This window comes from Hippopotamus amphibius, chromosome 3 (genome assembly GCF_030028045.1).
Source record: "Hippopotamus amphibius kiboko isolate mHipAmp2 chromosome 3, mHipAmp2.hap2, whole genome shotgun sequence".
Taxonomy (NCBI): Eukaryota; Metazoa; Chordata; class Mammalia; order Artiodactyla; family Hippopotamidae; genus Hippopotamus; species Hippopotamus amphibius.
The window spans coordinates 128,742,807-128,756,112 of record NC_080188.1 but is presented as its reverse complement, the minus strand read 5'-3'; the positions used below and the strand labels follow the sequence as shown (position 1 = coordinate 128,756,112).

General features: G+C 55.3%; 1 protein-coding gene across 1 annotated transcript; it reads left to right on the top strand.

Annotated features, from left to right (window-relative positions):
- The first annotated feature begins 22 nt into the window (after positions 1–22).
- Positions 23–10,382, top strand: MRPL21 (mitochondrial ribosomal protein L21). The gene is made up of 7 exons (XM_057727592.1): positions 23–138; positions 2,361–2,418; positions 4,313–4,398; positions 5,513–5,676; positions 7,342–7,394; positions 7,713–7,816; positions 10,273–10,382. The coding sequence occupies exons 1-7, from the start codon at positions 39–41 to the stop codon at positions 10,335–10,337; spliced, it is 630 nt and encodes a 209-aa protein (XP_057583575.1). The 5' UTR covers positions 23–38; the 3' UTR covers positions 10,338–10,382.
- Positions 10,383–13,306: the final 2,924 nt, after the last annotated feature.

The following is a 13,306-nucleotide window of genomic DNA, read 5'->3' as shown; positions in this document are numbered from 1 at the left end:
CCTCTTCCGCTTCCGGTGTCGGACGCGGCTGCGGGAAGATGGCGGCGGCCGCGGCGGCCTCGGCGCTGCCGGTCACCTTCGGGCGGCTGGTGTCTGCGTGCGGCCGCAGCATCCTGAGAGCGTCGGGGCCCGGAGCGGGTGAGACCCGGGCCGCGGGGGGAAGGGAGGAAGCGGGCGAGCGGGGCGCCTCGCCGTCCTTCCGCGTGTGTGTCTGTCCGGCCGATGCTAGTCGCTTCTGCAGATGTGGTGATTGCATCGCGCGGGCTTTAGAGGCGGTGAAAACCTGGGTTCAGATTCTGGTTGCTTTAGCTAGTAGCTTAGATGCTGGTGATAGCTGTCCAGCTCCCGTAGAGGCTGTATTTAACCGGAGGAGCAGACCGAGGCGCAGAGTGGTTAGGTACCTTGCCCGTGGTCACACAGCAGGGAAGTGGGCGAGGACTGAATTAGACATAGACAGCTCGGTCCGGCTCCAGAGCCCGCGCTTCAACCGTCACCCCCAGGCTGCTTTAAAATAATTGCACAGTTGGGTCAGAGGCATTGTGAGTGAATCCAGCTTGGCCGTGAGTTGGTTACAGTCGAGTCAGGGGAGGGATACAGGAGCGCTCGCTGTTTTCTTTCCTTTTATATGCTTGTCATTTTCCACAATAAAACCTGGGTTTAAGCAGGTGGGGAAGTTTTTACATAAGTAGTGAGACAGCATAAAATCGCTTCTAGAATGCTGTGGTCCTTTCCAGACCCACCGTTTTCAGAGAGAAACACGGGCGAAGTGAGCTGAGTACAGAGAGGGCGACCAAAATGGTGAACAGGCAGGACCTTGAAGAGTGCGTGAAGGAAACAGGGTGGACACTGTCACAGTCCTTAGGAATCTAAAGGATGGTCCTGGGGGAGAGGAGGGCTCACATTTGTTCCCTGTGGGGTGGGGGCTAAGCTAAGGCCATAGGCAAGAATTACACAGAAGCAGGTTAGATGCGGAAACTCTGAGCTTTCCCCGGTGGGATGGCTCCCAAGAGAGGCCAGCCATGACTCCCAGTCGTGGAGTAATCCACAGGGGCTTCATTTGATGACTTAGCAGAGTAGATTTCATTCGTTCATTCACCATTTATCGAACCCCTGTTATAAGCAACACACTGGTCCAGGATGGTGAGTACTTCCATTCTAAACATAAAACAACAGTCCCTGCTTTTATGGGGCTAGCATTCTGATGGGGGGGGGGGGGGTGCAGAGAAATAGGCAATTTTTTTAAGAAGAAACTAATTATATAACACGTTCACAGCTGATAAGTGTTATGGAGACAAATAAAGCACACGTTGCAAGGAAAGGTTCAATTTTAAATAGGGTGGGTGGGGATGGCCTTTCTACTGAGATGGTATTTGAGTGGAGACCCAGAGGAAATAGGGAATTAGCTTGGGGCCACCTGGGGTGGGGGCATCCAGGGGAAGAGCAGGCAAGGCATAGGCCCTTGTGCTTGGCATCTTCCAGGAACAGCCAGGAGGCCAGGTGTGCAGTGAACAAGGGGAAGCTTGTGAAAGACAGGCTCAGAGAGACAGAGGGGATCGCACTGCCCACTGCCCTGCTGGCCACTGTAAGGACTTTGGCTTTTTCTCTGAATGAAATGGGGCTCTCTTGGAGAGTTTCGCAAAATTGTGACGTGATCTGACCTCGATTTTAACAGGATCCCTCTAGTCGCTGTGCAGAGAAGGGAGGCAGAGAGGGGCGAGAACAGGGTCATAGTACTAATCCAGGCAGGAGGGGGCGGGGGCGGGGGTGACTGAAGTAGGCAGAGCCCGGCTCTCTCCGAGAGAGGCAAGGGGATTTGCTGACAGGTTGGCTGAGGGGTGTGAGAGAGAAGGGTCATAAGTGACGGAGATTTGGGGCCTGAGCAACTAGAAGGATGGCGTGGCCATTATGTGAGATGGGGAGAGGTGTGGGAGAAGGTGTGGGCCTGAGAGGCACATCAGGAGCCTTTGCTAGGTTTCGAGACTCCTATTAGACATGGAGTGGACGTGGCAAACAGACAGGTGTTGTCGTGTCCAAGTCCAGGCTGCAGGTGTAAACTTGGGAGTCACCGGTGTATAGGTGACATTTACATGGACTGGGTTAGTGGGTCGGTGATTCGGTTTTAAGCCCTTTTCGATGGTGTGATGAACACATTTTGATGCGTGTGGTAATAACCAGTAACTATAAGTGATGTTCTTTTAGTTTTGTTGGCCTGCATTTTTCTGTAGCCGTGTCGTGGCATGGAGATGGGTGGTAGTTTAAGTCGGGTACCAGTCACAATAGCAGCCCTTGTGCATCGAGCACCGTAAGGGGCAGTTTATGTCTCATGTTAGTAATTACCCATGTTTCTCTTACTCCCTCAGCTTCCCTGTGGTCTGCTTCTCGAAGGTTCAGTTCGCAGAGTGCTCCATTTCCACAAGGGTAATATCAAAATGTGGGTTTGGGTTTGACTCTCTTCCTTTCCTCTCTTTCTAAAGTCAAAACTCCAAACGTTTGGGTTTTTAAGAATATTTAGTTTTCTTTTAACTTTTTTGACAGTATTTTTCTCAGACCCTTGACACATAGGAATACAGACAGAACCTCAAGAGTCTTTGGACAAAGGTGTTCTGGGCCTTGCACAGCTATGTCTTTTTAAGAAAAAGCTTTTAACTCCTAATTGGGGATTTCTAACTAGGAAGGTCGAATCACGGAACAGTTGTGTCAGAATCTCTAAGAGGACCTTATGTAATTTGAAAGAGTATGTTCGGTGTTAAAACTTTATACTTGGATTAAAGAAAAAAACATAAAATTAATGTAAACTACAGAAGGCAGATTTGACAGAATCACACTCGGAAGTACACAGGGTCCCGCCTTAGCCCTGCCCTGGCAGCCCAGGTCCCTGAGCAGGTGTTCTCTGAGCTTCAGTTCCTCTTTGGCAAAATAGAAGCGATGTTAGTCTCCATCTCAAAGGGGTTTTATGAGAGTCAAGTGAATTTCTACATTTTAAGAGCTTAGAAGGACTTATGATTGCCAAGGGGGAGAAGGTGGGGGGCGGGGTAGATTGGGAATTGGGGGTTAGCAGGTGCAAACTATTATACATAGAATGGATTCAGCACAGGGAACTGTATTCAATATCCTGTGATAAACCGTGATGGAAAAGAGTATAAAAAAGAATGTATACATGTGTATAACTGAGTCACTTTCCTGTACAACAGAGATTAAGACAACATTGTAAATCAACTGTACTTCCATAAAAAAAATTTCTTTTGAAAAGAGCTTAGAAGAGTGCCTGGCACGTAGTAAGCTGTCATATGGCCACCTGCACTGCTACAGCAGCAGGGACCCAGGGCCCTGGTGTTTCCCTAAAGGAGCAGTGTTTCCCTGGATGAGGGTGGCGGCAGAAACCCTAAGAGGTGCTTTCGTGAACGTGGCTGCCTTCTCCTCTTGCCACCGTGAGAGGTCACTGCTGCCCCCACTCCCTCCCCAGGTTCGTCCCTAGTGGCCTCTCAATGCTTGGACACAATGTGCCCGTGGCTCAGGCGCACACCTTAGTTTGGGGGCCAGTTGACTCCAGCAGGGAGGGCGATGGCTCGCTTCACAGGTCTGTGTTCAGCACCTGCTGTGACAGCGGCAGGGGGCCTAGGCCCTGCAGTGGAAGCGGCAGTTTCCCCAGTTTTCTGGGGTTTTCTGGCTGATCTGAGAGTTAAATTGACATGAGACAGGTTAACAGGAGAAAATCAAACCAAAGTTTAATAACCTGTACACACTGGAGAGACCCAGGGGGAATGAGTCACTCGCCCAGATGGCCAAAGCCCTCACCTTAAATAGCACCTTCAGCTAAAGACAGAAGATGTTGAGGGCCGGGGATTGAGACTTCAGGGGGGAGGAAGGCAGTTTACGTGGAGATGGAAAAGCAGGTGTTCGGTGCATAAATGTTTGCCGAGTCTTCAGAGGCAGTGGGACGGAGCGGCCTCTGATCTCTGGCCCCCGAGCTCCTTGCCACCATCTCTGGTGATGCTCTGTTGTCCCAGGACAGGCCCTCCATCTTTCTGGCGGCTGCGTGCAGACCCACCTGCCTGCCTCCCACCAAAGTTTCTTCCTGAGTCTTTTGGGCCTTGATTGTTGTAGGCCTGAAGTAATCTGCACGCCTAAGAGACATTTGGGGGGGCAGGTTTTGCTCCCCTGCAGCTGCAGACAGCTGTCCCACCAGCCACACGAGCACCAGAGACATGCTAGATCCTTGTCCTTCCTAGTGTGCTGAGCGCAGCCATTTCTCGTCGATTTTGAAGTGTCTTTTCACCTGTGTGTGACCTGCGTATGTAAAATATTTTTGCAGATATGTTCCTAAAACGTCGCTGAGTTCACCACCTTGGCCAGAAGTTGTTCTGCCAGACCCCGCTGAGGAGGCCGGACACCACGCAGGTAAAAGAGGCAGAAGCTGGGGGGCAGCGCCCCTGCTCCCACCGCGGAGGCGGCCTCCTGGCCACGGAACAAGGACTTCATGTTTCTAGGTGCCCAGGACACGGCTCAGCGCACACACTCGGGTGCCCTTACCACCCAAATTCAAAACCCTCGTTCACGGTGCCAGTCCTCCCGGGGCACCGGCAGAGTCGCGTGCAGGTCCTGCAGATGGGGGCAGGGCAGGGGCCCAGCCCTGTCTCCCTGCTGTTGGTAGAAACGTGCATTCAGGGAAGAAGAACAGCGTGCACACCCCTCGGTGGAAGCCGGCCCCGGCCCGGGTGTCAGGAGGCACTTGAGACAGAATGTGTGTTGTCAGGAGGGTTGTGTGGCCACCACGCCCAGCGCCGGGAGGAGGTGCAGGGTCCTCGCTTTCCAGAAGCTGGAAGGAAATCCACAGTAACACGTGGAATCTTCCTGTCTTTAAATACTGTTTGCGATGCTGTGCCAGGAAAGTGACACTGCAGGCCGGGTCCCTCCCCCTTGGCCAGATGCAGCCGAGGACCTGACTTGGTTTCCAGGGCAGGAACTGTGTTCCTGAGCCCAGCCCCAGGCGAGGCCAGGAGGGTCAGAGCAGGAGAGGAAGCCGGCCGAGGCCACGTGGTGACCATGAGAGGCGGGGCGCCCGTGTGGGCGGAGGCGGGCAGGGGGCATCTGGTGCCGTGGGCTGTGATTCTAGGTTTTCCTTGTTCTCAAGAACTCCCCCCCCCCCCCCCCTTGGTGCCAGGCCTCTGGCTCCTTGTTCATTACGACTGGGAATCAAAGCAGGTGAGGGGTTCTCCACCGCAGGGTCAGAGAGACTGAGGCAGGCAGGGGGGTGGCGGGGGTGGGGGCTTCTGTGCAGTCAGGGCGCATCCGTCTTTAAGAGCCCCACGTGCCCCGCGTGCCAGGGTGCCAGCTCCTGGGAGCAGCAGCTCACCCCGTGCTGGGCACCCAGGCCTGCGGCAGGGAGAGCGAGGAGGGGCCCCCCGCACCGCCACCGCTCCAGGGATGCTCTGGGTCACGTGGCAGCTGTGGCGGAGCAGAGGGCACCCAGGTGGGGGTGTAGCTGTGACCCTGACCACCCTCCTCCCCGCAGAGGTCGTGGAGAGGGTGAACGAGCTGATCGCCCGGGGCCAGTACGGCAGGCTCTTCGCCGTGGTGCACTTTGCCAGCCACCAGTGGAAGGTGACCTCCGAAGACCTGATTTTAATTGAAAACAAGTTAGACATTGCATGTGGAGAGAGGATTCGGTTGGAGAAGGTGAGACTGTGGGTCGGCTCTGGGGAGGTTTCCTCGAGGTGGAGATGAAGGCGGGCGTCCTTCCCCGGGTGCAGCAGACTGGCTGGGCGGGCGCAGCAGGGCCGGGGGGCTGTGGGCAGAGCTGCTTCCCGAGGGCGGCCCTGACTTGATAGGGTCCTTCCTTACAGAGAGATGGTCAGCACATTTCTCTAAGGAGAATTATGTGTCTGTGCGTTTGTCTCACGTCTCCTTAGTGTATTCTAGGAAAATATCTGCTCACAGGTACAGTGAAAACCCCGGGTAAGGACGTAAAGAGTTCTCAGGCCCAGATTTATGAGGAGAAAATGTTCAGTTTAGGCTCGAACACTCCCCTGACTTCATATGTGACAGCTGCTGCTGTTCTAGACAGTGAGGTCTGGTCTCCCGGGCACCAGTCGTCTTCTGACCCTCCTGAACTACTGCACGGCCTGTACTGCATGTTAGGCCAAGTGCTTCTGCCCTCCACTTATGATTCTGTTTGCTGTGTTCAGGGGGCCTGTTTGGTTGTCGCCTGTTCTATTTTTGTCCATAAAACTGTATATAAAACATGAGGTTTCTGCACCAGATCACTTTTCTGGGATGTAGTTAACTGTTCATATGATGTGATGTAACATATGGTTCCTTCCTTCGTGATTATAGCCTCTTGGCTTGTTTGCACCCAGGGGAGCATTAAGCTCTCCTTTCTCGCGGGCTCTCCCCACAGCCTGTGATCCGAGCAGGACCTCTCGGCTCAGAGCTGAGCCAGGGCGCTGTGTGGGCGCCAGCAGCCAGCACAGCCCCGTGTCCGTGGTGACCCCCTTGGTTCTGTCATGAGCTCGTGGACAAGAGCACCTTTACCTTTTACATCTAAAATAAGAGACTTCTGGTGTGTGTTGGTGAGGGTTTCTGAAGACGTTACGTTGAAACATTTCACATTAACAAAAACATAGGAAGCCCCACTTAACGCAGGTGATTTTTCATAGCATAGGAAACTCAGCAGAAGACACGTCAGGCTGAGAGGGAGTACAGTGAGGTTTCATTGTTTGTCACCAGCTAACATACCTAGTGCATTTGTGTTATTATAAAATAGGCTTTGTCTTTAGACATTTAAGTTTAATGCGGTCGAGTTGTTTTCTTATCAGTAAAATTGCAGACAGTCTCCCAGCGTCTGATAAGAACCACATTGCGCTTGGGTGGCAGAGCTGTCTTCATCAGAGGCCACGCTTTCCCTCCAGCGAGAGAGCTGCCTGGCCTGCGGGATTTTGCGGTCGTGAAAGGAATACACGTGAACCTAATAAATCTCTGTGGCATCAGCAGGACTGTGAGGTGCTTAAAAGACACCACAGCCTGGTTTATGCATTTGTTCGCCGTGTGTTTTATACATCAATACAAAGTGTTGTTTTTTTTTTAAGCCACCATTTCCATAAGAGGTTACCCACTCACCCAGACGCGTGACCGAGTTCCATGTGTCCATGTCTGACAGCACCAGCATGTCCACAGGCAGCCTGGCGCCCCCTCTGTCCCAGGTTGAGGGCGTCGCTGGTCGGATAGCAGAGCGAGTGCGCACCTCGGTTTCGGGTACCCTTGCTTACCCTTCAGTGTGTTCAGGTCACTACCTGTTCTAGCAACTTCACGGTATTTGTTGGTAATGCGCCTGTTTGGTTCCAGGTCCTGCTGGTTGGGGCCGACGACTTCACGCTCCTGGGAAGACCCCTCCTCGGGTAACGCGCGCTCAGATGCCGGCGGGGAGGCCGGGTGGGGGGGCTTCCGTCACAGCCACTGTCAGCACCAAGCTCGACACGCTTACGCTTCTAATCGTGAGTGTTTAGTGTCCGGACTAAATCGTCGCCCTGTTACTAATTCACTGCAGTTTGGCCCTTTTAAGATTTGCTGTGAGACGACACTGTTCTTTATTGTGCTTTTTGGTAGTTTTCACAGTGTCTGCGGGGAGGGCGTAGGATGTTGATAACCAGCGAGAAAGGACGTTGGACTTAAGTTCTCATGTGAAGCACATCACTCTTCATCTTCCTCTCTTCCAGAAAGGAGCTTGTCCGAGTAGAAGCCACAGTCATTGAAAAGACAGAATCGTGGCCAAAGATCAACATGAGATTTAAGAAAAGGAAGAATTACAAAAGGAAGAGAAGTAAGCTGGGGAAAGCGTAGCTGCCCCGGTCCCATCCTCTGGGTGTCCCCCTGCATCCTGTGCTGGGCCGGGTGGGACGGGGACCTGCCCTCTGCCAGGGGCTCCTGGGGGTGCGGCAGCCCGGAGACCAGTGAGTCCAGTGAGAGAGTTCTGCCGGGGAGGGACAGGTATCCATCATTAACCACCCCCGGGGGCTCGTGGAGGGCGCGGCCCTGGGAGGCACGGTCCCGATGTCAGTGGCAGCTGGGTTCATGCTGGAAAACCCAGAAGCACGTCGTGTTTCCACGCCGGGGGCTGGACGCGCAGAGATTCTCTCGGGGGTGTACGGCCCACGTCCACACGCAGGAATGATCCTAGACCATGTGAGGGTGAGGCCGAGTTGTGAAGCCCAGAGGCGGGCAGAGCTCAGCCTCATGCTGCCAGGCGCACCCACACATCCACACACATGCACACGCGTGTGCGCACACATGCCTACCCACATTTACACACACACGTGCAGCAGAGCTCAGCCTCGTGCTGCCGGGCACACGCACACGCCCACACACGTTACTCACACACGTGTGCACGATGGCACACTGCTAAAGGAAGAAAGACACGCACAGAATCACGGGTGTGGTGCCTCTGGAGGGGGCGGGAGCGGGGAAGGAGGGCGTCGCCAGCGCAGAGCGGTCGTGTATTCCGGTCCCTGCGGGTGGCTCGTCGGATGTCATCGCGCCATGTTGCTCCAGGCGTGCGTTCATGTTTGTTCCGTGAAGCAGAGGCAGGTGGGATAGCATCCTTGGAAGGTGGTCAAAGAGATGAGGTGGTGGCAGGAAGGGTGCAGGTCGAGGATGGGCTGGGAGGCGGAGGCGGGCTGGTCTGTTTGGAGTAGTGCAGAAGGCTTTCAAGGGGAGGAGGGAGGCCCATCTGGAGCCCGAAGGAAGGGAATCCTGGGAGAGCAGGTCGGGAGAGGCTTCCGGGGAGGCCCTTGGAGGGCCAGGGCATCTGGATACTGGTGGGACGGAGCAGGGAGGGTGGGCTCGAGCGCAGGGGCTGTGAGACCGGGGATGGGAAGCCCCTCCATCCTTTCCCCCTGCCGAGGTGGGTCAGCTGGGAGTGGGGGGGTGGAGACAGGAAGGGGTGAGTTCAGAGATCAGAGAGGTGAAGCAGCAGCGTGTGGAGGTAACGCTGGTTCAGAACCTCAGCCAGGGAGGGAGGGAGGGAGGGGCTGGCGGGGATGAGGAAGTGGAGTCGGGGGTGACTTCACAACAGGGGCCTCACCTGGGGGCGCAGGCAGGGCTGGTGAGTAGGCAGGAGGGAGCAGAGGGGCCTCATCCAGTGGCCTGCTGGCTCTCATGGGAGCTGGTGGCTCAAGGTGGGGTCAGAGTGGAGCCCATGTCCCGAGTGGGGGCCGGAGACCCCGGTTTCCCTGCCTGGCCTCTCGGGGTGGGGCTGGGACGAGGGTCACAGAGGGAGCCCCGGCAGCCCTCGTCCAGCTGTTGCTGCCCACTTTCTGCAGCCTGGCCTGTGTCTCCCGCATCTCCTTGACCCCACGTGACCTTTTGTTCCCATCCAGGGCCCCCTGCCGTTGCCCAGTAAGCCCACAAGTGGGACCAGGACTGTCCCTGCGGGGGCCCCTGCTGGAGACCACAGCCCCGGGGGATGGGACCCACAGGCTGCAGCATCCCACCTCAAGGATGTACAGTTGGCCCCCGTATCCCAGCCTGCCACATTCACAGTCAACCAACCATAGATCAGAACGTTGCAGAAAAAAAAATTCCAGAGAGTTCCAAAAAGCAAAGCTCAAACTTGCTGCACTGAACTGTTCACATAGAATTTACACTATGTTTACACCCGTTTACAAGGCACTTGCAGCGTGTTAGGCGTTACACATGATCTAGAGATGGTTTAGAGTACACAGGAGGGTATGTGTACATTACACGCAGACACTTCACCATCTATTAAGGGGCTCGAGCATCCTTGGACGCTGGTGTCCTCGGGGTCCTGGAACCCCCCCCGCTGCAGGTACCGAGGGACGACGTCCATCGCTCAGTCCTCAGTTACATATGGGAAAACATACCGGCGACGGTAGCTTCAGCCTTGCTAGAGTCGGGTCTTAGGAGCCTCTCCTGCACCCTCTGCCGCCTCCAGTAGCCTCAGGGTAGGCAGAAGGGGTGTCCCCCGTGCAGCGCTGGGGTCTCTGGGCATGTGGGGGCAGCCAGGCTGGGGGCTGCAGCAAGGGCTCCTACAGGTATTGCAGCCCCTGCCGCGTCTGACCAGGCTCAGGGAGCAAGTGGTGAGGCCTGCAGTCAGCGACCAGCCCGTGGGAGGTCTCTGGGTGGCCTGTGCCGACCAGGGAGGGGCTGGGGCTGGTGTGAGGCAGACCCTCGAGGGAAGAGTGGGCAGCGGCTGGTCTCGCAGTAGCTGGTTAACTGCATCCGGATCTGCGTTCACACCGGGGCCCTGCTCTCTTGCAGTTACTGTGAGCCCTCAGACCGTCCTCCGGATAAACACCATTGAGATCGCTCCGTGTCTGTGCTGATCGTCCAGCTACTATTTATAAAAATATAAAAATAAATTTGTTTTCCAAGGAAACCAGGTTTATGTGTTCTGGTGTAGAAAACTCTGATATAAAAAGCTCAGTCCTGGGGCTTCCTAGGTGGCTCAATGGTGAAGAATCCGCCTGCCAATGCAGGGGACATGGGTTCGATCCCTGCTCCAGGAAGATCCCACATGCCGCGGAGCAGCCAAGTCCATGTGCCACAACTACTGAGCCTGTGCTTTAGAGCCCGTGAGCCAGAACTACTGAGCCCATGTGCTGCAACTACTGAAGCCCACGCGCCTAGAGCCCGCACTCCACAACAAGAGAAGCCCCCACTCACCGCAACTAAAAAGAAAGCCCATGCACAGCAAAAAGACCCAACACAGCCAATAAAAGTAATTAATAATATTTTTTTTAAAAAAGGGCTCAGTCCTGTTGCAGATTGTTCCAGAGTGAGCTGCTTCTTCGTAAGCAGCCGTCTCCCTGAGCCAGAGAAGCCAGGAATTTGGGAAGAATTACAAGCACGGCCCTCCCGGGGCTGGAGCCTGGATGCTTGTGTAAGAGACAGGCTGGTATGATTGGCCGACCCCCCACCGCGGGACCACAGGGATCTGGCGTGGGGGACGCAGCTGGGGCCCAGGAGCTGACGCCAAGAGAGACACAATCTGGATTCCACTTCTGGGCGAGATGGACGAAAACACAAGCAAATTCCATCTCTTGGGTAATCTAATTACCTGTTTTAGTCATTTGCTTTTCTAAGAAGCTGGGATTCAAACCAGGCATCTGGGCGCAGAGTCCCTGCCCTGGTCCTTTTGCTCTGCTGGATCCAGCAGGGAAGGAGGGTTGCCGTGTTCACTAGGGCCAGGGCGGGGCGGTGGAGCTGCAGGGCCAGCGCAACAGCGCAGCACGTTCTGGGAGCTGGGCGTCATGGGATGGAGCAGAGGGGCCAGAGAAGTTTCCAGCTTGATCCTGAAAGCAGCCTCGTGTCCCAGGAGGGTTGGGGGCTGCCGTCTGGGGCGTGTCAGGCAGGCAGCTAACCTGTGTGCAGAGGGAGGGGTCCTCAACCAGAGTGGCCAGGACTGGAGGTGATGGAAGGACTTGGCAGGGGATGGGGAAGTGTGGGGGGGAGGGGCTTCCAGCTGGCCTAGGCCCCCCGGTTCTGTGTCCCTCACAGAGGCCCAGCTTCCTCCAGGAGCATAGTTAGGGCTTTCAAGTGACACAACAAAACCTTTTATCAAACGTAGTCAGTACTTTCTTTGGCAGGATTCCTTCCAGAGTCCCAAGGGGGGTCGTCCCCATGACAAGAAAATGAGAAGGGCAGGCGGCACGGCACCTGGAGGCCTGCCTCTCTCCTCCCTGCCTCGCTTTAGGGACCCAGCCAGGCTGGTGGGGACACTCCCCCTCCTGCAGTGCCCTCCACGTACAGCAGGGGGCAGCAGTCCTACTGGACGCAGGGATCCTGGATTCGAGCGATAGTTACTGGCTGCAGTGCTCCTGGGGTGGGCGGGAGAGATGGGGGGCCGGCCTCAGAGCTCTGAGGCCATGGAGTGCTCGCCCTCTGACCCCGCCACGTTGGGATCTGCGGTAACGTTCCCCACGCTGGAGCTCGGAGCTCGTGCAGACTCCATCTGAGAGTCACGGCTCTGGATCCCAGGGCCCCCCCTGGTGCCCTCTCCTGTGGTCCTCTCTACCTGTGCAGGTGGTCCGGGAATCGCCTTCCACACCCTTCAGCTTAGTCACACCCATATGCTTAAAATACAGAACAGATTCTGAAATCACCTGCTGTGATCAGGCAGTGCTGCCTAGTGGGTGGGAGGGGAGTGGCCCTGGACCCAGACTGACCTGGGTGTGAACCCCAGCCCCAGCGCCAAGGAGCCCTGCGTGATCTTGGGCAAGTTATCCCGTCCCCGGGCCTCGACTTCCTCGTCCCTCGAGCAGGGCAGGGGGTGGGGGCGCGGGGGGTACTAGTCCCCCCCGCTGGACCGCAGCGAGGATGCTAGCCACAGTAACTGCTCAGCCACTACTCAGCCCTTGTGGTCCTAGAAAGATGCAGAGCCACTGTGCTCCGGGGAACTGGTGCCGTGCCTACAAAGCACTGACATCGGTGTCGAACTGGTGAAAGTTTACTCCTTTCAAAAACCGGACTAGACATCTTTCACAACAGCCAGAAGGCAGAAATAACTCATGTCCACCCTGGTGGGTAAACAAATTGCAATCCACACATACAATGGAATTTTATTCAGCAATAAAAAAAGGAACAGTCAGGACTTGGCGCTTCCACTGTGGGGGTGGGGAGGGGGCACGGGTTCGCTATCTGGTTGGGGAACTAGGACCCCACAAGCCAAGCAGTGCAGCAAAGAAAATGAAAGAAGGAGTGGCATTCTGACACGCGCTACAGCTACATTCTGACTTTGAGGACAGAGTGCTGAGTGAGTGAAAGAAGCAGACCCAAAAGGATAAACACTGTGTGGTTCTACTTCCATGAGATACCTAGAACAGGCAGGTTCATAGAGACAGAAAGTAGGTTAGAGGTCACCCGGGGCTGGGGGCGGGGGAATACAGAATTATCGCTTCCTGGGTGCCGGGTTTCTGTTTGAGGTCATAAAAACTTCCGGAAGTAGCTAGTGTGATGGTTGCACAACATGAAACTCATTGATGCTGCTGGGTTGTCGGTTAAAAGTGGTTAAGTTGGTAAGTTGTATGTTGGTATATTTCACCACAATTTTTTTACAATAGGAAAAAAGCCGGCTTGGCTGAGTCAAATCACTTGAGTGGAAAAAAAAAAAGGCAAAATTGGATCCCCGTGGCTGTCTTTGATGACAGCTCCTTCCCAGCTGTTCTCGGCGGGTGACTGGACACTGGGGTTGGCAGGAGGGTCTGTCCACATCACCCACACCACCTCTCATCCCGCTGCCTGCTGGGCGAGCCCAGGCCAGTTTCTCTCTTCCCGTTTTCACAGGGACACTTCG